The sequence below is a fragment of the Sinocyclocheilus rhinocerous genome, unplaced genomic scaffold (genome assembly GCF_001515625.1).
Source record: "Sinocyclocheilus rhinocerous isolate Xijiao unplaced genomic scaffold, SAMN03320098_v1.1 scaffold562, whole genome shotgun sequence".
NCBI lineage: Eukaryota > Metazoa > Chordata > Actinopteri > Cypriniformes > Cyprinidae > Sinocyclocheilus > Sinocyclocheilus rhinocerous.
In genome coordinates, this window is record NW_015641608.1 from 1,510,440 (window position 1) to 1,536,011 (window position 25,572).

The window sequence follows — 25,572 nt, forward strand, 5'->3', positions numbered from 1 at the left end:
TATGACATATGAGGTCAGTGCTGCGCATGCGCCAGTGAGTTTCGTGAAAACCAACGTTTGTTAACTGGAGCAAAGGAAGCAAAGTTTCCTTACCTTAGCAAAGGAAAACCCAGTCTCCTCTTGGTTTATATCGAAATCCTCCGACATTCTTCTTTGCAATTTAAATTTTGGGTGAACTAATCCTTTCATTTTGGACACTAAAGATGTTTTAGTGTTACTAGGTATATCTCATGAATAGAGTATATATAATTAAATGTATATAAATATATATAATAGAAGAAATATAATGTATTTTTTAAAATCTAGTAAATTTGTTAAATCGACTGTTATCTAGCATAAAAGGGGCTTGACCTTCTCAACAATTAAAATCCCACAACAGCAACGTAAGTTTTACCAAATCTCTTGAATAGATATTCAGTTAATTGTATTTAAAATATTTTTGATATACTCCAATGTCCAAAAACATTTAACTTTGTCCCAAAGACATGTCGCAGTTATGGATTGTGAATTGCATGCAAAAAACAGAATGACTCGTATAAAATTTAGTTTGATTATTTTGAATTAAGCAAACTTAAGCACCTCTTTTAAATGACCATTTGTTGAAAAAAAAAAAAAGATAAATAAATATATACTTTAAATATTGTTTTCAACATTTCAGGCCCTATTTTGTTCCGTTTTTGTGGAATATGCCACGTCATCACTGTCAATACATATCGAGTCTCGTCTACTCTATTGTCGTTCAGACAGTACTACTTTTGTTTTATTTGCGAGCTCTCTGTAGTCATGCCTCATAAAATCTCTTGAGTAATAGTCTCAATGTGTTGGCCCTACCTTTGCCAACAGGACTGTGTGGAGCAATTCCTTTACATTAGCCAGTAATAGACAGTGAAATACCGCACTCAATATGTGCTGCACGTAACATGCACCGTAATCCAGAGATTTTTATTGAGCCAATAGCTGCAAAGCGATGCTGTATTTTACTGTAGACCTCATATTTCTCCAACCACCGTGTGTGAGTATACAGGCCTTACAAAAGATTTAATAGTGGTGCATCCTTTTCAGTTACTAAAACTGAAACATTTATGAGTTTCTCTCAAATGATTGGTGTGAAGATTTGCATTTATTAATTAAATGTTTTGTTTTGTGTTTCTCTGTTGGTGAAGCAGGAATGTGCTCAGTATTTCTTGGAGGTGAAGGACAAAGATATCAAGCATGCTCTGGCTGGCCTGTTTGTTGAGATCCTCATCCCTGTAGCTGCTGTAAGTACCGCAGAGCTCTCCATTTGTTTAAATGATATAATATCATTCATGCCTGTGCAAAAATCATTCCTATGAGCCAGATTTCACATGCGTACTGCAGAAATGTAACGCATTCTGGCTAAATTGCAACATTGCTACATCAACTCTGATTTAAATTAGTGTAGTTTCACAATATGGCAACACAGAACATTACACAACTTTCCATGAATTCAAATCAGAATATGTGCGATCTGTAAACACTCCGCTGCAGTCCCATTCCAGGTTTTTCGATTTGCGCCCAGTTGCGGATTTTTTATGAGACCGACAGTCAAGTATAAACAATACTTTGAGAAGTAAACTGTATTTAAAGCCTAAAATCGAGCTGGTTGTGTGTCTGATGAGAGTAAGAGTTGTGACTTTCAAAAAACCTGCACCTTGGTTTTAGGCAAAATCACGCAACTCTGCTCCCTTTTATTTTAAACCGATCATACACCGATTCAAACACATTGGCTCTTTGAAACTGTGTTTGTATCCAGATCATTTGACAGAGGCTCAGTGACTGTTCTGCAGAGTTCATGATGGTACATGTCTTGTCAAGTGGTTTGAGGTGGAGTTTGTGGAATGAGTTGCTACAGAAGCACAATTGAAGTGTATTTCGTTTTGCATTGACAAGATGAATAGCTTTGAGTGATTTGTGTGCTGTTAGGCACCGAGCAGGTGTAGCTCATTGTGAGAACTTATATGTTTGTGCTTGTGTGTTTTTGGAAGGCGGTGAAGAATGAAGTGAATGTGCCCTGCCTGAAGAACTTTGTGGAGATGCTCTACCAGACAACCTTTGAACTCAGCTCAAGAAAGAAGCACTCACTGGTACAGTCCTTGTTTGGCTTTGATACATACTTTCCCACAATCTTCTGTAGCCTGGATCATTCTGCCACCCAGAAGGCTGTCATTATTTTGTGGAACACAAAAAGACAAGTTTAGCTGATTCCACCGGTCGGCCTTCTCCATGCAATTACAAAGCTTCAAAGAGTACCATAAAACTATCATAAAAGTGGGCCGTAAGAGTTTTGCATTTGTATTTAAAATTTTTAGTGTCTGCTCAATCAGTAGTATTGAGTGAGTAATAGTTGTTATTCACTGTAAATTCGTCCTAGCTCACCTTGTCAAGTGCATGAGAGAAGTTGCAATGTCTGATTTGGCAATCAGCATTTTCATTTTTTTGTTTTCATTTTCATGTCTTTCTCTCTCCTCAGGCATTGTATCCCTTGGTCACATGTCTGCTGTGTGTTAGTCAAAAGCAGTTCTTCCTCAATAACTGGCACATCTTCCTTCAGAACTGCCTTTCCCACCTAAAGGTAATGTTTTCTAACAGTGGAATGAATACAGAGTGTTTACTTTAGCTTTGTGACATCCTGTGAAAAAAAGAAAATACTAGAGCTGACCGTTTCAGAGATTGCACCATAGAAAATGCAGCTTAAAAGTAGCAAAAGTAGCTATAAATCCTACGTTTTAATCATGTTGTTTGGGCACTGCAAAAACAGAGGAGTTGATACATACAGATTCTGAAGCCTGGAGGCAGGTTTGGTGATTTAATATGAAAATTAATTCTGTAAGTGGGTTGGTTCACTTACAAAGTTTCGGAGAAAGGTGTGGTGTTACAAACGTCTGTAAAATGCCTCTTGATTATACTGTTCAGTTAATTATACCGGTGTCATCCACTCTTTCTCAATCATATCTCCAAACCGTGTGTGTTTGTGCTTGTCCACGTTCTTTTTCATTGACACTGGTTCAGCTACCAGGATGTGATAATTTTTTTTTTTTTGGTTTCCTCCAATCTATGCAACTTTATCATGTGAATCTTGAGGATTGATACGTGATGCTTTGATTTGGTGATGGTGATTTTATGAATGAGTAATCAAACTCTATGTAACTCCCTGCAGTACCGATTAAATCCTTTACTCGCTATCCGTTAATCTAGATCAGGACTGGATCAGAATTGGACTGTTGTGTGAATCTTACTCCAAATCCACTTTAGGCCGCTTCTTACGCTTCTCAAAAAGTCATGTGAACGATTCAGGATCAGAAGGGAAGTTTTCTCAGTGATCTGGTGTAATGTCTCTAGCCAACTGAGCCCAGGTTTATGGGATTTGTAGTCTCAGTGGTGGATAATTCCTCTCCTGATTGATCCATGAACTCCCTTTGCAGTTCTGCTTGTCTGTCTGCTCCCCTGTCTGGTCTAACCCTGCTGTAGTTTGTCTTCCCAGATCAACAGACCTTAATCAGAGTGGACGTTATTTTTTTTATTTGAAGCCTTATTTTCATTTGCGTTAAGTTTTTTTTATAGCGTCTACTCTGACTAAAGTCAGCACACAATCACTCTTGCTTGTAATCATCCATTTGCATGCACTAATCCTGCCTCCCATTTTTGTTTATGGTTTTAAATTTTTTTAAATTTCATTTTAATCCATTCCTGCCATTTGTCTTCTCACCCATCAGAAACTCTTAATCTTCATCAGCACATCAACTGTATTTAAGTTCAATTTAAAATAATCTTCCTAGAAGCTTTTGTCTAATGGGCCATTTTCATTTCTTAAGGAAGTATAGATCAATTTTGGAATGCTCGTGTTTAGGGATGGGTACCGAAACCCGGTATTTAATCGGTCCCGGGGCTAAATTATGAAAGACTGGAGTATAGGGATGGGCGATACCCCTTATTTTGTTTTCGATACGATACCGATATTTTTCAAGGCAGTATCGTCGATATCGATACCGATTCGATACTTCTGCACTAAACTTTTAAATTATGAAATGTATTAAATTATTAAATTACTAAGAGTAAAATGGGTAATGAAAACCACTTAACTTTGTTTAAAACGCATTTTAACCCGTTTAATCCCAAATTTTTCCCAGACATGAAAATATGTAATAATACAAATGATGTGTCATTAGTAACCCTTTGAAATAATCAATAATTTATTTTTTGATAATACAATTATTTTATTTAAAAATAAGATTTTTTTTTTTTTGAAAAGTGTGTGAAAAATTTTATTTTATGGTCAGTCACAATTGTAACCGGTGGGATAATGTGTATACTGAATTAACATATTTCTGCAGTCATACATTTTTTTATATATCTTAGCCCAGCTATTTTAAACTGTTTGATCACATTCTAGGGTTACTATTATGCATAAAAAACCCTTATACAACATTGATAGGAATACTGAGATCAAATACAAAAAAATACAACCATCAACGTATTTCAAAATTGTAACTTTTTTGTAACATATATCATCACATTTTTATATTAGTGCTACCAGTATTACAACATTAATGTTCTAACTTATTTGTAACATTTGAACTTTTGATTTAGTCCAATATTTTGTACTGCCATTAGGGACTGCCAGTGAATGGCTGTTGCATGCATAAAATGCAACCTTTACATGATCAATATTATCTTTCAACGTTCAATTTAAATAATTGTAATTGCACAAACTATGTAGGCTACAATTGCAATTTGTTTACTGTGAAATAACTCAAACATTTATGTTTGTTTTTCTGTCCTCTGATAAGCATTGTTCAGGGCTGCCATTCCCAAAAGCTTTAATGCTTTCTTATGATACTTTTGGGAAACGCAGCCCTGTTTGAATGCACTGTCAGCAGTGAGTGAATGCTCTCTGTGATTGATTGATTCTGTCTTGCAACATTTGCGTGTGTTCAGATGAGCAGGAAAATAGTTCTATCCTACACAATTACTCGCTAACAAAGGTTATTCGTCATAAAAAAATATATATATAAATATATATATAAAACAAAAAGTACCGATAAGAATACCGTTAAAGTACCGAATCGATAAGCAGTATCGGTAAGAGTAGTAATACCGTTAAAACCTTAACGATACCCATCCCTACTCGTGTTGATTCTGTAGGAATCTGACAATGAAGTATTAAATCCCATGCACCCTGCACTTTGTTTTGCATGTTGTTGTTGTAGCACAAAGCTTAGTTTTGTTCTTACGTTTGTCTCTTGTTCTTTTTCTAACATGCATGTCTTCCCCATCACCATCACCCCCTGTCCTTTGTCATCTGTTTTGTTACCCCTGCGTTTATTGGCTCCAGATGCCGTCAAACAACAGCATCCGTAAGCAGATTGAGACCCTGCAGGTGAGTTACCATGGTTACCCACAAGGGAGCTAACCCTGCCCCTCAGAAGTCATGTGATTGACCTGTATTCCACATGGGCTTCCTGAGACTTCTGGCTCTTTCGCCTGTCCATAGAGGAAACGATGCTAAATAGCTTCATTACTGTCCTGCTGTCCTCAAGAATTCACACAGGAAAACCACCCAGTTCAAGGAGTCACTGATGAAGGCGTCAGAAATGTTTTATCTGAGGCATCATCAGTTCAGCCCAAAACTCTCGTCACCCTTTAGCCAAAGCAAATATAAAAGTATTTTGCATTACTATACATTTCCCCCCAAAAATTGTAGGTGATAATATAGAATGAATTATAATTATTTAATCAAATTTTGTTCTTATGATACTTTTGGGAAACGCAGCCCTGTTTGAATGCACTGTCAGCAGTGAGCGAATGCTCTCTGTGATTGATTGGTTCTGTCTTGCAACATTTGCGTGTGTTCAGATGAGCAGGAAAATAGTTCTATCCTACACAATTACTCTCTAACAAAGGTTATTTGTCAAATTCAATGTATATTGTATGCATTATTATTATTATTATTATTTTTGTTAAACAAACAAAACCACTGGTAAATAAAATGCACCTTAGTATCAATATTTTTGGTTTGAGTATCGATACTTTCGATAAGAGGACCAGGTTCAACTCTTAGCCTAGATTTTAAATGTTGCAAGCAAATTTGCAGCAAAGTTTGACAGCAATCACAATGCACTTCTGGAAAATTATGGAAAAGATAAATATTGCAAAAGATGCTGCAGATCACAGTCTTTTTCTGTAGAAGTTTAAACAGTTTGCAAGTTTGTTGCATTTACAGTTGCTTGTTTTGAATGATCAACTATTTGAAATGTACCTGCAGACTCATTAGAACAGAGAGGAAAAATGTATTGGTGATAATTCTATAAAGAAATGGCATCCCTGTTGATAAAAGACACTAGGGAGTCCTCACTGTACTAGTGCTCTAATACTTATGTAGTCGATGTTCACTGCAAACCGTGCAATCATATCGCCCCCTATGGTGAGTGTTGGTCATTACACCCTGTTTGATGCTCTTTACTGCAGTCTGATTAGTGGCTGTGTGTGTGAGAGAGACCGAGTAGCCAAAAGTGTGAGAGAGACAACTGCTTAGTCAGTGACTCGATTTGGACGAGCCGTGATGTGTTAATCACAGCCGATTTATGAGTCATCTCTTTGTGCATCAATGCAGTTAAAGCAGAAATTATGGCTCTTATTGGCTTGTAAATGGTGTCCAGTGCGTCATATTCCTCATTAGCTCGTCATGAGCAGCAAGTGAACTATTGATCACCCGTCATGATACAGATGAAGCAGCAGCTCTTTATGAATGAATCTAGCATATTTTCTAGGCTGAGTTAATTCATGAATTGTTGTCTTTGGAGGTCATTTTGACTCCCTGGGGTGTTTGTAAGACCCTGCTTTGTGTGAAGCCACTTTAAAGCATTGTCTTTGTAAAAATCCACAATAAGGAGTTTTTAAAAACTTTTTTAACTTCTTGCTCTTTTACTTTTTGGAAATAAATGCCTTATTTCTATGGCTTAATTTATGAGTTCTTGTTATCTGAGTATTTTGTATCTTTCTTTTTAGAACAAAGATCCCAAAATGTCTCGTGTAGCTCTGGAGTCTCTCTACCGGCTGCTCTGGGTTTACATCATCAGGATCAAGTGTGAGAGCAACACAACCACACAGAGGTAGGACACGCAATCATACAGATTTACAAAAATATCTTGAATTTATGCCAATTGCGCACACACTGAGAATACATTCACTCAATACTAACACTAACCACAAACATACCATTGTTTGAGAAGATAAACCTCTCACAGATATAAACAAATATATACAATATTGTCTTGTAGACAGTTCTTATTTATATGTATATAACGTTTCACATTATCTCTTTTCCTTCACAGTCGTCTCCTCAGTATTGTAACAGCACTTTTCCCAAAGGGCTCTCGCAGCGTGGTCCCCAGGGACACACCCCTCAACATCTTTGTTAAGATTATTCAGTTTATCGCTCAGGTAAAAAAAAAATTAAATAAATAAAAAACACTCAAAACATATTTTAGAACATCTCAGGTTCATATCCAGCCTTCGTTTTGGCCCAATCCTAAAGCTAGCTATCTATCCACTTTACCATCAACAATCTATTATTTTATCATAAAGCTAAAATGATCACAATGAACATTTGGGAGGTTGGTTTTTGTTTATTGCGTTGGTTTTCATTGGTTTGTGGCACGTTGTTTTTCCCTCTCTAAAGGAACGGCTGGACTTTGCCATGAAAGAGATAATCTATGACCTGCTGTGTGTGGGCAAGTCCCACAAGACTTTCACCATTAATCCAGAGGTATGTGAAGACATTCACATAATGTGCCAGCCATTAAAAATTTTGAAAAAAACTTTTAAAAATTGTGGTAATGGATGGATAAACATTGAAACTAATTATCTCTCTCTTATCTGTCTCTCTCTCAGAGGATGAATATTGGTCTTCGGGCCTTCCTTGTGATAGCCGACAGCTTACAACAGAAGGACGGCGAGCCGCCCATGCCCACTACAGGCGTTATCTTACCTTCAGGCAACACACTGCGGGTCAAAAAGATCTTCCTCAACACCACTCTCACAGACGAGGAAGCCAAGGTCATCGGTACGGACCCTTACAGTTCCTACACAACTCTCCAAAATGAAGATATTTCTGAGTACAGCCTGTCCCTACCCTAAAGCATTTGGTCATATTCGAATAGTTGATTTTAATGTAATTTTGATTCCTGGAGCATGAGCTGTCCTCATTGAGCTTTCAGCATAAATACAGTTGTGACTTCCTGCCAAGTTCTTTTCTGTGTGTTTTTGAGTAAGAAAGTTTGAAATATTTTGGGATTGTAATTGTGGTCCATTCCTTTTTTTTTTTTTTTTATCAATGTTGGCATTAGTCACAATTTCCTCATATACATAAATTTGACTTTACATTTTTAATAGTTTGTTTAGCTTTTCCAGTAAAACACATTGCATGCCCATTAGTGGAGATAGTGGTGTATTTATCTGGCCTCATTGTTTACAGGTTGAGGAAATGCCTCTGTATGTAGTCTGTTGTAACATTTTTCCGTTCATGTACCAGATTTTGCGTGTGAACTAAGCGGTTTTCTTTCTGTGTATGTGTTTGTCTCTGTAGGTATGTCTCTGTATTACCCTCAGGTTAGGAAGGCCCTGGACAACATCCTCAGGCACCTGGATAAAGAGGTGGGACGATCCATGAGCATGACCAATGTTCAGATGTCCAACAAAGAGCCAGAGGACATGATCACGTTAGTTTCTTGAGATTTTATTTGCATAAATATGATATAAGAATTTTTAAAATGGTATGCAAACGAATGGTGTTGTTTATTTGGCTCTCATCGTGGTTATTATATGTTTGTGTTCTGCTGTAGTGGGGAGCGTAAACCGAAGATTGATCTGTTCCGGACATGTGTAGCTGCCATTCCTAGACTAATCCCAGACGGCATGAGCAGACAGGATCTCATCGAGCTACTGGCCAAGTAATGACCTGTGACTCTCATGTCAACCCTCATTCATCACCACGAGAAAACTCCAACCATTCCCCAATTCACTAGTTCTGTTGTTCCTTGAGAACAATTACATTTATGCCTACTGACCATTCACAGAATTTCATGATTTGATTCTGATCCACAAGCTATCAATTTAATTCAATATTGTTTGTTTTGGAAATATTTCAGTTTAAATGTAAACAGGCTGGTTATTACATTTCAGATATTACATAATTTACTGATTGCTACAGTGCATGGTGTGCATTGTGAGTTCAACATGCTCTGGGTTCACTTTTTCGTATTTGCATATTTCCCAAAATGTTTGGTCTTTATAGTTTATGTAAAGATAATTGCCTATAACACAGCAATTTGGAACAAGGATTTTCAACAAAGAAAAACTTTAAAGTTCTTCTCATACAAAGTGTTTATTTATTTTAGGGGTATGAGTCAAACAGAAAAATCACACTTATACATAAAGTACCCATAGACTAATATGAAATGCTAATTTCCATATATTTATGACTTCCTGTACAGCAACCACAATCTGAGTCAGACTTCCTGTGAAGTCGTAATGGCATGTAGTCAGAACTCATATGTCACCATTTACCCGCTTGACCTCTCTGCGGTTCTGGTGACGCATGATGCTGTTATGAAAATGATGATGTGTTGCATTTATTTTTTGCATTCTGTAAACAATGACTTTCATTCTCCCACCCATCCAGACTGACCATCCATATGGATGAGGAGCTGCGTGGTCTGGCGTTCACCACTCTGCAGGCTCTGATGGTGGACTTCCCAGACTGGAGAGAGGACGTGTTGTCTGGTTTTGTGTATTTCATTGTGAGGGAGGTGACTGACGTTCACCCCACACTACTGGACAATGCTGTCAAGATGCTGCTGCAGCTCATCATACAGTGGAGACAGGCAGTACAGAGCAGCAACCGCAGCCATGATTCACAGGTGCAAACATACAACAGTTATATAATATATCAAATAATATATAATTTTTGTAAAAAAAAAAAAAAAAAAAACTTCAGCAAGGATGCATTAAATTGATCAAGAGTGCCAGTAAAACGTTTATATTGTTTAAAAAAAAAAAGTATGTGTTAAGCAGCAGACCTGTTTTCAGCATTGTTAATAATAAGAAACATTTCTTGAGCACCAATTCAGCATATTGGAATGATTTCTGAAGTATCATGTGACACAGAAGACTGGAGTAATGGATGCTGAAAATTCCATCATTGGAATAAATTACATTTTAACATATATTTAAATAGAATAGTTATTAAATAGTTTTTTTGTATTGTAATAATATTGCTCAATATTACTCTTTGTACTGTATATTAAAAAAGTTTTACCAACCCCAAACTTTTTAACGATTTTTATCGTTTTATTTTTATTGTAGTTTATCATACATTTTTAGCTTGTAGTTTAACATGGTATTTTTTCATGTATTTTTTTAGAGCCCATCTCTCCCTCTGGAGCGATCTCCTCTCTGGACCGTTCTGCATGTGGTGGAGGGTCTAGCTTTGGTCGTGCTGTGCAGCTGTCGACCAGCAACACGCAGACTTGCTGTCAATGTCCTCAAAGAAGTCCGATCACTGCACACGGCCCTTGGCATTGCTAAGGTAACCATCTGTTCTAAATGACTTCCTGTTGTTCACCTATATGAGACAACATTTTTCTTTTTGTTTGCACTTCATATTAATTTCTTTGTCCTGTTTCTCTCTCAGGGAGATGAGGAGTTGGCTATAGACGTGATGGACAGATTGAGTGCTTCAGTCCTCGAGAGCTTTATTCACCTTACTGGGGCCGATCAGGTGAGGGAATGCGCAGAACATTGTGTTTTTGGATGTTGGTGTCCGCTCCAGACAGGAATGCTTAGAAATCTAAAAAAGTAAAAATGAAACTATATCAGGGTTGTCTCTTTTTTTGCCCCTTTTCGCTGTAGACAAATCTGCTGTACTGTCCCAGTGGAATAGACCTTCAGACTCTGGCAGAGTGGAGCTCGTCTCCTATCAGCCACCAGTTTGATGTGGTAAGCCCCTCCTACATATGGGTGTTTGCCCATGTGACACAAGGTCAGGACCCCTGGGTCATCAGCCTGTCTAGTTACCTGCGGCAAGAACACCTGCCCAAGCACTGCCCCACTGCGCTGAGCTACGCTTGGGTCTTCGCCTCCACACGCCTTCAGCTGCTCTCGCCACAAGTCGACATCAAGTACGTTTTTACATTCAAATGTGTCTCTAGTAGGGCTCGGTGACATGGGTAAAAATAATTATACAGTACCTTAATGTTTTCAGTCTATATTTGATAGCCATTGTTGTCAGATAGATTAAAAATGTTTAAAGATGTAAAATTTCAGTAAACATCCAGGTAATAATAAATATAAAATATAATAAATGTGACCCAGGACCACAAAACCAGTCATAAGGGTAAATTTTTTGAAATTGAGATTTATACATCACCTGAACGCTGAATAAATAAGCTTTCCATTGATGTATGGTTTGTTATGATAGGACAATATTTGGCTGAGATACAAATATATGAAAATCCGGAATCTGAGGGTGCAAAAAAAATCACAATTTTGAGAAAATCGCATTTAAAGTTGTCCAAATGAAGTTCTTAGCAATGCATATTACTAATCAAAAATTAAGTTTTGATATATTTATGGTAGGAAATTTACGAAATATCTTCATGGGACATGATCTTTACTTAATATCCTAATGATTTTTGGCATAAAAGAAAAATCAATAATTTTGACCCATACAATGTATTTTTGGCTATGGCTACAAATATACCCGTGCAACTTATGATTGGTTTTGTGGGTCACATATAATAATTTAAATTGTATTCAAATTTTCCACACTGTTTTCACTATATTAATGTGAGAATTAATAATATTTCATAATTTTACTTATTATTACATAGTTATAAACAGCCATATAAAAAAATCTTTATTCTTTTTATTAGGCAAACTGTTTGTTTATGATGTATTTTTGTAAGACAGATTATGTGACTTTCCTGTGTGACCTTTGACCTTGCAGCAGCCCGATCAATGCTAAGAAGGTGAACAGCATGAGCAATAGTAGTGACTCATATGTGGGCCTTTGGAGGAACTACCTAATCCTCTGCTGCAGTTCTGCCACCTCTTCCACATCTTCATCCTCCTCTTCCTCATCAGCCCCTGGCTCTGTACGCTGCTCCCCACCTGAAACGCTGGCATCCACCCCAGACAGCGGATATAGTTACGACTCAAAGGTCAGAGGTCATAGCACCCTACCAGCTGTAATGTCAGATACAATAATTATCATTGTTGAATTGTAATATATATTTGCACATTGCCTGATTTGGGACACCATATTTGAAACAAGATTGTGTACATGTGTGTGTCTTTGCAGATCATTAGCATTCCGTCCCCTTCCTCCTTGTTCAAGCATGTGGTTCCCATGATGCGCTCTGAGAGCATGGACATCACTGAGTCTCTCGTCCTGGGGCTTGGCAGGACCAACCCTGTTGCCTTCAGGTACGTCTTAAGATCACCTGACAAAGTGCATACATAATTATATTGTGTGTAATTGCATTTTAACCCAGTGGTGTGTCTTACAGAGAGCTGTTGGAGGAGTTAAACACCATCATTAAAGAAGCGCTTGAGAGAAGGCCAGAGGTGAGTTCACCACAGTTTTACACTTGACCCTGTGAAGGAATCCATGCCTGTGAGGATAAATGTTTCAACTAGACAATTTAAATGCAAGCTTTTTGTCCATCTATTCATATAACTAATACAGTTGCAAATCTAAACAATTTATTGATCCTTGTGTTTTTTTTTTTGTTTCTGCAGAACATGAAGCGACGCCGGCGTCGTGACATTCTCAGAGTCCAGCTGGTCCGGATTTTTGAGCTACTGGCCGATTCAGGAGTCATCAGTCAGACGTAAGTCTCACACACTCACAACATATACACTACTATTGGGGGCAGTAAAAATGTATCAAGGTTTGCACAAAAATATGAAGTAACACAACTGTTTTCAACATTGATAATAAGAAATGTTTCTTGAGCACCAAATCAGCATATTAGACTGATTTCTGAATGATCATGTGACACAGAAGACTGGAATAATGATGCTGAAAATTCAGCTTTAAATGCTGATATATAAGCTTTGCCATCAAAGTAATAAATTGCAGTTTAAAAATATAATTAAACAGTAAACATTTATTTTAAATTGTAAAAATATTTCTGATCGAATAAATGTAGCATTGTAAGAGAAGTACTTTCTCACTGGTTTGACTTATTTAAATGTTAACATTGTCCAACATGCATCAAAGGGCAATTGCCTTTTTTTGTGAAAGTCATAAACATTTCCATTGCATTTCAAGTGATCTGTTGTGCTTAACAGCATTCTATGATGGAAATGATATTTGGAACAAAATTTCTAACTCCTTTGTTTTGCTAAGGCTAATTTCGTAGCTAGCACTTTTTGTATCCTAAACAGTAAGGTGTTTGTGTATTCTCTGTGCAGTGCAAGTGGTGGTCTGGACGGGGATTCTCACTCTCTGAACAGCACTCTGCTGGAATACGTGGATCTCACCCGACAGCTTCTGGAGGCTGAGAACGACAAAGATTCAGACACACTGAGAGACATCCGCTCTCACTTCAGTGCCCTAGTGGCCAACATCATACAGAATGTACCAGGTACACAGCCACAGACACTCTTAGTGATAATAGCTCTTAAAGCAAGTTCACTGATATAACTTCAACTGATCTCATGATTGTGTTTCTGCAGTGCATCAGAGGAGGAGTATATTCCCTCAGCAGTCACTGAGGCATAGTTTGTTCATGCTCTTCAGTCATTGGGCTGGACCCTTCAGCATCATGTTCACACCTCTGGACCGATACAGCGACCGCAACATGCAGATCAACAGACACCAGTACTGTGCACTGAAGGTACCGTCTCACAAAACACACATTTGCATTTGCAGCCGTCACAGATTTCACTATCACTACCATAGAGTGAATGTGGTATATGATGTGTGTCTGCACAGGCCATGTCTGCGGTGCTGTGTTGTGGTCCGGTGGCTGATAACGTTGGCCTGTCCTCTGATGGGTATCTGTATAAGTGGTTGGACAACATTCTAGACTCTCAAGACCGCAAGGTAAATGCACTTAACTCACGTTCTGACATTAGCATCACTAACAAATCAGCTTTCATGAACTGTCGCATGCATGTATGTTTGTGCTCAGGTGCATCAGTTGGGTTGTGAGGCCGTGATGTTGTTATTAGAGCTCAACCCAGACCAGAGCAATCTGATGTTCTGGGCGGTGGATCGCTGCTACACTGGCTCACGCAGAGTCGCTTCAGGCTGCTTCAGAGCCATCGCCAATGTCTTTCATAACAGGTACGTATTACTATGTTCTTGTGGTAAATGTGATTGAATTTGTGTCAGTAATTCAGGTTAAATGAATACTGTGTGTTTGTTGTCTCTTGCAGGGATTACCAGTTTGACACTGTGGTTTTGCTGAATCTCATCCTGTTTAAAGCTGCTGACTCTTCCAGAGACATCTATGAGGTCGCCATGCAGCTACTGCAGGTCAGTAGAGATTTTTAAGCTTTTTTTTCTGTCGAAGGACACCAAGAGTGTGCAATTGGGTAAATAAAATCATATGTTTGTATATTAGATCCTGGAGCCCAAACTGTTCCGTTACGCCCATAAACTGGAGATCCAGCGTACCGATGGGGTCTTGTCTCCAGCCTCCCCTCTCCCTCACCTGTACTCAGTGTCCTACTACCAGCTCAGTGAAGAACTGGCACGGACCTACCCTGAACTCACCCTTCCCATCTTCTCAGGTACATACACAAACCTGTACCTCCGTGAAGTTGGCACCCCATAAAAAGAAATAATCACCAGAACTATGCCATTCGTTTGTGCTGATTTGTGCCCGGAAAAAAAAACGAACGTTTGTGCTGGTTTGGTGTTTGAGATATTAAACATTATTTTTTTGACCGTGTGACGTCACTCTCCACCCCATGTTGCCCAAATCGCTCCAAATCAGCGCAGTTTGTTTGTTTGCTGGTTTGTGCCGTTAAAACAAACACTCTATGTATTTTCCTTCCTTAGATATAACCAAAATGTTTTTGGGAGCTGTGACGTCACTCTCCACCCCAGTTCGTCTAAATTGCACAAAACTCGTGTAATTCGTTTGTGCTCGATTTGTGCTGATTTGTGCCATTGAAATGAAAATCAAATTTATTTCCCCTTCTTAGAAATAACAAACAGAACTCGAGGCAGTGACGTCACTCTCCAACCCAATGCCGTCCAAATCTCTCCAAACCGGTGCCGTTTGTGCTCGATTTGTGCTGGTTTGTGCCGTTAAAAGAAACCCTGTAACTATGACCGCTTCTTTTATATAACGAAAATAAAGTTTTTACGAACAGTGACGTCACTCTCCACCCCATTCCGTCCAAATCCCTCCAAACCGGTGCCGTTCGTAACCATGTAACCATGACATGTAACCATGACTTCTTCTTAAATATAACGAAAACCCATTTAGCGCGGCCACAGAGTTTCTTTCTTTTTTTTATTTATTGATTTATTTATTCATTCATTTATTTTACAGTGAGTCTAAATCCTTTCGTTTGTGCCGTTAGAAAATTGAACACTGCATTTATCCACCTAAAAATAACAAATACAGGCCTATGCTTCAGGGCGCTCTTCACAACAAATGCTGCGTTCATTTGTGCTCGATTTGTGCCTTGAAAAGAAATCCTGGTTGTAACTAAAATTCTGGCTGTAAATACAATTCTTCATAAATATGTGAAGGGAAAAAAAACAAGCCGTTAATATGCCATTATAGGCTATATGTAGGCTAAATGTAATTACATGGTATGACTGCATTTAACATCTAGTATGCATAGCCGAAGGTATATGAATATATTATAATAATATTAATAAAAGTTTCATTTCTTTGTTTACTATAAGTGAGTATATTAAGTAAGGAGTAAGGAGATATTTGAATTATTTGTTATAAAGTGTTTCTAAGTCAGTGTCGCAAGTCGATCCTGACTCGCCATCTCCTCTGGACGCGCCTTTAGAGAGAAATGCATCTTTACGGATTACATAATGAAAGAGTTTGTTTTTAATTATTTGAAGAGTTTTATTGAAGACTTTGAATTATTTCGTTTTAAAGTAGTAATTCAAAGGTTTCTATAGATATATTTATCATTTCTGTGAGGCAAGTATTCGCTGAGTTTTCGGTTCATCATTGTGAAGCGCTCCTGCTCAAGACCGAGGCGGCAGAAAGCACATCCTGTTTGCTTTCTTTATTTTAAAGCACAACGTTTTATTGTGTGAGCGCACAAATAAAAGTAGACCCTTTACAGTGCAGAATGATGTATTACTCTTATCTTTATGAGCAAAAATTTTATTAAATTAACTTAATAAATAAACGAAAATAAATTTAACAACTTTGCCATTAAAAACAAAACTGAACTATTTTAATGGCTGCAACAGCAGCTGTGTATAATAAGGGAAGTGAGAAAAGACACGGGCTCCAGTCGGATTCGGGCCGAAGAATTCTGATAAGTTGTCGGACAAGGGCCTAGATTGGAGGCCTGTGCAGGGCTCTACATTATTTAGCCTATTTGTGTTACAACGCAGGTAAAACATATTATCCTTATTCATTTTGTTAGGCTAACGAAAGTTCAAAGTTTAAAATAAGTTAATATGTCATTGTGCTATTTTAGTCTATTTTTTATTCATAATAAATATATAAATTAATTAATCAAAATTAATAAAAATACAAATTTAATATTAATAATAATGAGCCACAAACTAAGCATTCTTTTGAAGTATGGGGAAAATCCAAAACCTTTTATTTATTTGTGCTATAGGGCTACGTCAGTCTTTGTTCCGTTCATAAAAAAATTTGGTTTAATTAGCTACTTTGTAGGCTACTATTGCTGATGTTGAGTGTGGAATTTTTTTTTCATTAAGAGTAATATTGAATCAACTTTAAGCATTAATTTTGTTCCAAGAATAGGAAAGATTGGTTTGCTGCTGAGGTGAAGACGCGCTCGCTCTTTCTCTGCTGTCTCTTTTCAATGGTTGTAGAAATGGTCATTAATTCTTAATATGAGTGCAGCACAGACATGTTACAGGTAAATAATATGATCAAAAAGCCATGGCAACAAATTATTTTTTAAGTCAGTTTAATAAGTTGAAACTAAATTCTTGCTTATATTGTTATTGTAGGATTAGGCTACTTTTTCAAGGAATTTTAATGAATATACAAATTAATAAAAATTAATTTTATTTATTTTTGTTACAAAATTTTCATTTATTTATTTTTAACAATCAAACTTTTGCAATCAAAAACTCACATGAGCGTGTGTTATGCCATTTTTAACACATTAAGTTGATTTGCAAGTCAATGTCGACTTACATTTCATTTTATTTCATTAAAAGATATTTAAACAAACACACCTTGGCTGTCTTTATACTTAACACATTCCTCAAAGATAAAATGCTGCTGAGCAATGGTAATGTTCATGCTCCGAATATTTCATCATCTGCAATATGCATAATGCAATAAACATAAAAAAAAAAAAGTACACACAAAGAAAAATTTGGAATTGGTGCTTGATGAAATCACTGGCAATAAAACTTAGAAAAACACACCAGCAGATTTGCAAACAATAGAAGACAGGAATTTGGACGAGCGGCTTGCGCGACATCACTTTTCCTCCAGATATTTGTAATGTTTTACGGAGGAGAAATAAACGGAATGTTAATTTTAACAGCGCAAAACGAGCACAAACGAACGGAACCGTTTTAGGGCAATTTGGCAAGCAGTGCGCCCTGAATTAGCATATATTTGTTTTTTTTTAGGGGGGATAAATACAGTGTTCAATATTCTAATGGCAAAAATCGAGCACAAATGGATTAAAATGATTTAGACTCGATGTAAAAAAAAAAAAAACTTACAACTTAATGCTGCCTTGAAATTTAACCTTAGTCAAATTGAAATATGAAGTTAGTGAAAACTTGGATATTTGAGTTGACTAAATTTTAAGTTTTAAGGCAGCTCGAACAATAATTAAAAAATAATAAATAACAATGGGGTGTAGAGTGAAGTTTTCGTTATATTTAAGAAGAGGTCATGGTTACATTGTTTATTTTAACGCACAAACCAGCACAAATCAAGCACAAACGAACGGCACCGGTTTGGAGGGATTTGGACGGCATGTGGTGGAGAGTGACGTCACTGTTCGTAAAAAAGTTTTGTTTTCGTTATATAAAAGAAGCGGTCATAGTTACAGTAGGGTGACCATATTTTAGTTTTCCAAAAAGAGGACAGTAGGGGGCGGGGTTCGTGGGCGGGGCTTCGCCTAACAGTATACATAGCAAGATTATTTTTTTTGTTGTTGCTTTTTTTGTTTTTATAATAAATAAAAAGAAAACAAGTAGAAATAATAGAAAAAGAATAGGGAATGCTAGTGTTAGAGGGTCATTTTTAAATAAAAAGAAAACAGCCGAATCCTGGACATTTTAGGCAATTAAGAAATCCCGTCCGGACGCATTTTTGTAGGTCCAAAAAGAGGACATGTCCGGGGAAAAGAGGACGTATGGTCACCCTAAGTTACAGGGTTTCTTTTAACGGCACAAATCGAGCACAAGCGAATGACACCGGTTTTGTGCGATTTAGACGAACTGGGGTGGAGAGTGACGTCACAGCTCCCGAAAACATTTTTGTTATATCTAAGGAAGGAAAATACATAGAGTGTTTGTTTTAACGGCACAAACCAGCACAAACAAACTGCGCTGATTTGGAGCGATTTGGGCAACATGGGGTAGAGAGTGACACGGTCAAAAAAATTATGTTTAAAGGGGTCATATGATGCTGCTAAAAAGAACATTATTTTGTGTATTTGGTGTAATTAAATGTGTTTATGCGGTTTAAAGTAAAAAAAACCACATTATTTTCCACATACTGTACATTATTGTTTCTCCTCTATGCCCCGCCTTCTGAAACGCGTCGATTTTTACAAAGCTCATCGGTCTGAAAAAGCGAGGTGTGCTTCGCATCATATGACCCCTTTAATATCTCAAACACCAAACCAGCACAAACGTTCGTTTTTGCGGTACAAATCAGCACAAACGTAGCACAAACGAATGGCATAGTTTTGGTGATTATTTCTTTCTGTGGGGTGCCAACTTCACGGAGGTCAAACATCTATAAATGTAACGCTCAGTAAATCTAACATTGGTAATAACTTTATGCGAGCCAAAAAGTTTCCCCCCCACATAAACACTGTTTGTGTAATGAGATTCTGTGTTGTTTTCATCAGAGGTGAGTCAGAGAATCCAGACAGCGCACCCTGGTGGCCGGCAGGTGATGCTGCATTACCTCCTACCCTGGATGAACAACATAGAGCTGGTGGACTTCAAGCCTTCAGCACGAAGTCAAGAGGAACCTTCGTCAACAGAGGAAGAGGAGGACGCCCATGAGAGAGAGATGATGATGGTGAACAGCCGTCGCTGGCTGAGAGGAGAGGGCTGGGGTTCACCACATGCCACTACCATGATCCTCAACAACCTCATGTTCATGACTGCAAAGGTAAACGCACACATACTACATGTCGACTGTGTGCTGACTGTGGTACAGGTGTAAATATCTATAGTGAATATACATTTCTATTGCAAACATCATTTTCCCCTTTTCCATATAATTTTATTTTTATTTTATTTTATAGAAATATATTATTTTAACACATTTACTAATATTTATACCCGTTTTAAGGTGATTATTGCATGAATGTTCATATGGTCTGATTTTACAGTATGGTGATGAATTTGCATGGTCAGAGATTGAGAACGTCTGGACCACTTTAGCTGACAGCTGGCCTAAAAATCTAAAGATCATCCTGCACTTCCTCATCAGCATGTCTGGAGTCAACAGTGAACCAAGTCTCCTGCCTTATGTGAGTGACACCTGTCCTGACCTGATACTCGATCCTTAAGCAAGAATGGCTGCACTTGTGACTTTGGCCATGTTTCTTAATAACTTAGTTTCTTCCATGCTGTTGTGTTTCTGATTGCATTTCCTAATATTTTGCAGGTGAAGCGTGTAGTGGTGTATCTGGGCAGGGATAAGACAATGCAGCTGCTGGAGGAGTTAATGTATGAGCTGGAGCTAACTGACCCTGTATCCTCAGCTGTCACTCATATGGATAACCCACCATACTACCGCATTACTTCTTCTTACAAGATCCCTTCTGTTACATCAGGTACAGTATATATGTATACTCTGACCACTCAACATTACCTTTATACAAATTAGTTTAAGAATCATAAGACGAGTAGGAATCATTTAGGAAACCCAAAGATTACAGAAAAGTTTCTTATAAACAGGTGATCTAAGGAAGCAATCACATTTTCACTGTCACTTTGTTGAAATGTTTGGCTCTTTCCAGGAACAACGTCCAGTAGTAACACCATGGTACCTGGACCTGATGGACACCATGAGAGCAAAATCAAAGATTCCAATATGGAGGACAGGTAAACTGATTCTAGATTTAGGAAATGTGTTCCATTTATAAACAAACAAACAAGAAACATAAGTCATTGCTTTTTACTAATCCTACTAAAAATAAACCAAGAACCATTTATCAGCTATTGCTTACTGGTTGTTCTTTATTTGTTGCTTCCTCAAAAGTACTAGATGAAGTTGTTAAGTGGAACATGAATGTAACTTCTGTATCTCTGTGTAGTTACACTCATTTGGACATCTACACTGGTCTGAACAGTAATCTGAACAGACAGCACCATCGGCTGGAGTCCCGTTACAGCAGCAGCTCAGGAGGATCCTATGAGGAGGAGAAGAGTGAGTACATTATCATCACTGTCCTCAAACTTCTGATGTTGCTCCTGCTCTGACCAAAAAAATACTCAGTCTGAAGGCAGACATATATATAGGTATAAAGGTAGAATCCGTGTAAAATTGAATGGGCAGCATTTGCCATCAAAATTTACAATTTTAATAATATTTCACAGTATTACTGTTCTTCCTGTATTTTGATCAAATAAATGCAGCCTTGGTGAGCATAAGAGACTTCTATCAAAACATTAAAAAATATTACAGGTCTCAAAATTTTGAATGGTATTGTATGAACATGTTGTTTCTCTCTGTAGGTGACTCTATGCCTGTCTATGCTAACTGGCGTCTAAAGGTGATGGACCATAACCGGCCAGAGCCCCTCCCATTTCCTCCTACTGGCGGCTGCTGGTCACCACTAATCGATTACCTGCCTGAGACCACCACACCTGGAGTCTCCCTGCACAGGTGACTCGACATACTCAGTGTGCCCTAAATCAGACTCAGTGTTGTTCTCCTTGACCTTTGACCGCTGACAACACATTGCCATTTTTTTACAGGTGTAACATTGCTGTGATCTTGCTGACCGACCTCATTGTAGACCACGGGGTCAAAGTGGAATGGAGCTCATACCTTCACCTGCTACTGCATGCCATCTTTATAGGTAACACATACACAACTGTACAGTTTATTAATAACCATCATCACTGGAATGTTCCACATTGTATGTCCTGAAATGCATATTTGTGCTTGTAGGCTTTGACCATCAGCACCCAGAGGTCTATGAGCACTGCAAGCGTTTACTGCTCCACCTGCTGGTCGTCCAGGGCACCAACAGCAGTGTCCAGTCACTAGCATCTGTACTTCTTCGCAACCGTGAACTGAATGAGCCCAGAGTTCTGACAGTCAAACCCACTCTTCAGGAGTTCAACCTCACAGGTATTTAAAAGCAAAGGTGTTTTGCAGTATCTGTCTGCCTCAGTGCTCTTATCCAACTGCTTGATAATAGTAATTAAAGGGATAGTTCACCCAAAAATGAAAATTCTGTCATTACTTACTCACCCACATGTCGTTCCAACCCCGTGAGACCTTTGTTCATCTTCGGAACACAAATTAAGATATTTTTGATGAATTCTGAGAGCTCTCTGACCCTCCATAGACAGCAAGGATCCTAACACGATCAACGTCCAGAAACGTAGTAAGTACATCGTTAAAATAATCCATGTGACATCAGCATTCAACCGCAATTTTTACGAAGCTACGAGAATACTTTTTGTGTGCAAAGAAAACAAAAATAACGACTTTATTCAACAATTCGTCTCCTCCGTGTCACCCTGGCACCATTTTGGAGAGTATCACATACGTAAACAACGTATGTATGTGGATACGTTGTTTACGTTCAGATCAAAGTGTAAACAACGTATCCGCGTACGGTGCTGCTGACACAGAACAGCATACGTTGTTTACGTATGTGATACTCTCCAAAATGGTGCCAGGGTGACACGGAGGAGACGAATTGTTGAATAAAGTCATTATTTTTGTTTTCTTTATGCAGAAAAAGTATTCTTGTAGCTTCGTAAAATTACGGTTGAACCACTGATGTCACATGGATTATTTTAACGGTGTCCTTACTATGTTTCTGGACGTTGATCGTGTTAGGATCCTTGCTGTCTATGGGAGGGACAGAGCTCTCAGAATTCATCAAAAATATTTTCATGTGTGTTCCAAAGATGAACGAAGGTCTTACAGGTTTGGAACGACATGAGGGTGAGTAATTAATGACAGAATTTTCATTTTTGGGTGAACTATCCCTTTAATTATAATAATAAGTAATGTATTACAGTAATAAATAATTGTGCATGGGTTTGTCTCTCCTAGGTGTTACAGAGCTGATGCCAGACTACCAGCCGTCTCCAATGACAGACTCTGGCCTGAGCTCCAGCTCCACATCCTCTAGTATCAGTCTGGGCAGCTCAGTGCTGCCTCACCTCCCTCCTACTCTCCTTAATGAAGTGGACCTGTCTGCAGAGCAGGACGAGAAGGTCAAAAACCTCATCGAGTTCATCAGCTCAAGGTGAGGGGTCTCTGCAGGCCAGTCTGTCAAATTCTTCCTCTTAGGGTTGTGATTTCATTATCTAAATGCTGAATACACCAAACATTTTAACCAATAACATGCAATCCTGCTTGAGAGTTTTGTATGTTCAGGAGTGCTTCTGGCAAAGAAAGAATTGGGTTACGGAGCCTAATAATGGTTCAAAGCTCTCCATGACAATCCACAAAAATAAATGTTTGCTTAAACTTTAAGAAATTTAAAACACTTATGACAGAAATGTATTACTATTGTCTATTGTGAAATGTATCTATCAATAGTAATGATAATAGTAATGCATTTAAAAATAGTAAATACATGTATTAAAACATTACATTTATATATTATTTTTTTTCCACTTTTTTTTTACATTTATAGAGTATACAAGTTTTGTTGTGCTCCTTATTTGACAAAAAATTGAAGGTTAGGGTTATATTTTCATTTAATATTGGCATTTTAACCGATTGATTAAATTGTTAAAGTTTTATGAATTAATTTTATTACACACCGTTTTTGAGGATAGATTTGTATTAAAGTGTAAAACACAGAATCCAGAAAAAAAAAAAAAAGGTAGTCTATCCTTTGGAGTTTACTTGTAAACAAACAAGTTATGTTTACGTCATGATAAATATAAAAAATATTGTCATATTTTTGGCTGTATCACCCAATACCTTTTCGGAGCAATTGGCCCCAAGTCGCTGTGGATAGAAGTGAATAACAAATGTATAGATAAAACATTTAGTTTTTAGTATTAGTAATATTATGTCCTACTGGAGTACATGATAAGACACGATGTTTATGACTTTCTCATAATTGTCTTTGCATAAAAAGATGGAAAGGGAAGTGTTTTAACATCAAAATACAGAATTTTAGATTTAAATAACAGTGTGCTTTTTAAAAAAAATAATCTATGTTGTTCCTGCCTAGTTTCCCTGGATACATATTGAATGTACATTTATCTTTTGTTAAGATACTGTATTTTTTCCTCTGCCTGCAGCCATGTCTAACAGGAGAGGGTATTGTTGCCTTGCATGTGTGTGTGTGCGCTCAGTCTCATCTGTGTGAATGTTTGATTCAGAGTGTTTTTTTACATAATGGTTGTTCACTGAGAGTTGTGTGAGCCTGCTTTGCCTTTGTTCTATGTTAGACATTTCCTGTTGTGTCACTTCTTCTAATTCTTTTCTTCTGATTGGTTGGCCCATAGGAAACGTGGTCCGCTGTGGAACCATGAAGACGTCTCTCCCAAAAACCCCAACATCAAAAGTGCTGATCAGCTTAGTGTATTCCTTCGCCATGTTGTCAACGTCTTCAAACAGACACCGTCCGGTAAGACACAATTTTTGCTCATTTCACTGCACTGTAGAGGACCAACTTCCACATGAAGGAATGCTAATTTATTTCTTTAAGAGAATTGAAATGTTTCGGCTGTGGTTGTGATGGGTTCTTGTGCTGCATGTTTGATTAGGTTACCAGTTGGAGCAGGAACTGAGTGAAGTTGCTCTGCAGACAGCTCTGTCCTGCTCATCGCGGCATTACGCTGGTCGCTCTTTCCAGATCTTCAGAGCACTGAAACAGCCACTCACAGCCTCCACAATGTCAGACGTGCTTTCTCGTCTGGTAGAGACTGTGGGAGATCCAGGGGAAGAGGCTCAGGTATGTAGAAATGTTACATTCTTCCAGAAGTACTGATAAGAAAGTAACAGCAGGGCTCGGCAATGAGGATCTTTTTCTTCTGACCTGATCGGGCCACCATGCGTCGTAGAAAACAGCTCAGGCGTCGTCTAACGTTACCTCAAGTTAACTTATATTATCCTATCTTGAACGGTTGATAAAAAAATAAAATAATAAAAAAAAAACGCTTAACTTTACTCAGTAACGAATACCAACTCAAACGCACAAAGCCTGACTGGGATAAACTTCCAGTGGGCACGAAAATGCCGATCCTGCTCAGCAAAGCCAACTGGTACCCACTTTAACGGTAAAATACACCTATAATCGCTCAAATTGCCCATCTTAACGATGTTTAACAGGTGGAGAAACAAATTTGTGTCAAATCTCAAACGTTACATTACAATCTGCACTAATTCTGCTCTATTCTGCTAAAATTAACAATAATTTCCCAAAAAATTGTTAAACAAGCATTCACTCACCTCATCCACGTTGAATGCTGCTTCGCGCCAGCCCAACGGACAGCTTCCTCAAGTTCATGAGTTGTTCGTCTGAAATTCCTCCGCGATTTAGTTAGTTCGCTGTATAGTCTGCCCGTGTCTTGTAAGTTTTTTTTTGTTTTTTTAAGTAAAGGCCAGCGGCAGACAGTGAATTGATCATAGCCTATAGCCTATGTTTGATCAATTTAGCCTTCTCAAATCATCAGGACTTGCCTAAAATAAAATCTATATATAAAACAGTTCACGTATATCACAATGTTAGTTTAAACGTTTAACCTATATAAATGTGAGCTGTTAGACGCATATCCAATCGTTTGCGGAGACTGGAAGCTGAAGCGCGCTCTGCAGGACACGGAGGCGCCAGTGCGATCACTTGCATTTTTCTAACAGTGGAAACAACTTAAAATACGCAGTCATTTTTGCTCATAAAGGTAAGAGTAATACATCATTCTAAACTGTAAAGGGT

At 37.9% G+C, this 25,572-nt stretch overlaps 1 protein-coding gene across 1 annotated transcript in view; it reads left to right on the plus strand.

The window, feature by feature from the left end:
• Positions 1–25,572, plus strand: part of LOC107755216 (protein furry homolog-like) — an 88,873-nt gene that overhangs the window by 42,064 nt on the left and 21,237 nt on the right. The window contains exons 9-42 of the mRNA XM_016571935.1: positions 1,167–1,259; positions 2,007–2,105; positions 2,492–2,593; positions 7,027–7,130; positions 7,353–7,461; positions 7,700–7,786; positions 7,912–8,083; positions 8,606–8,738; positions 8,862–8,969; positions 9,701–9,938; positions 10,442–10,606; positions 10,712–10,798; positions 10,930–11,198; positions 12,026–12,239; positions 12,380–12,504; positions 12,588–12,645; positions 12,820–12,911; positions 13,498–13,670; positions 13,762–13,922; positions 14,021–14,131; positions 14,220–14,374; positions 14,467–14,566; positions 14,655–14,823; positions 19,324–19,592; positions 19,816–19,956; positions 20,094–20,262; positions 20,449–20,533; positions 20,746–20,858; positions 21,167–21,317; positions 21,410–21,513; positions 21,606–21,788; positions 22,728–22,923; positions 24,143–24,264; positions 24,404–24,591. Coding sequence (XP_016427421.1) covers positions 1,167–1,259; positions 2,007–2,105; positions 2,492–2,593; positions 7,027–7,130; positions 7,353–7,461; positions 7,700–7,786; positions 7,912–8,083; positions 8,606–8,738; positions 8,862–8,969; positions 9,701–9,938; positions 10,442–10,606; positions 10,712–10,798; positions 10,930–11,198; positions 12,026–12,239; positions 12,380–12,504; positions 12,588–12,645; positions 12,820–12,911; positions 13,498–13,670; positions 13,762–13,922; positions 14,021–14,131; positions 14,220–14,374; positions 14,467–14,566; positions 14,655–14,823; positions 19,324–19,592; positions 19,816–19,956; positions 20,094–20,262; positions 20,449–20,533; positions 20,746–20,858; positions 21,167–21,317; positions 21,410–21,513; positions 21,606–21,788; positions 22,728–22,923; positions 24,143–24,264; positions 24,404–24,591 — 4,845 coding nt within the window. The remainder of the gene's footprint in view (positions 1–1,166; positions 1,260–2,006; positions 2,106–2,491; positions 2,594–7,026; positions 7,131–7,352; positions 7,462–7,699; positions 7,787–7,911; positions 8,084–8,605; positions 8,739–8,861; positions 8,970–9,700; positions 9,939–10,441; positions 10,607–10,711; positions 10,799–10,929; positions 11,199–12,025; positions 12,240–12,379; positions 12,505–12,587; positions 12,646–12,819; positions 12,912–13,497; positions 13,671–13,761; positions 13,923–14,020; positions 14,132–14,219; positions 14,375–14,466; positions 14,567–14,654; positions 14,824–19,323; positions 19,593–19,815; positions 19,957–20,093; positions 20,263–20,448; positions 20,534–20,745; positions 20,859–21,166; positions 21,318–21,409; positions 21,514–21,605; positions 21,789–22,727; positions 22,924–24,142; positions 24,265–24,403; positions 24,592–25,572) is intronic.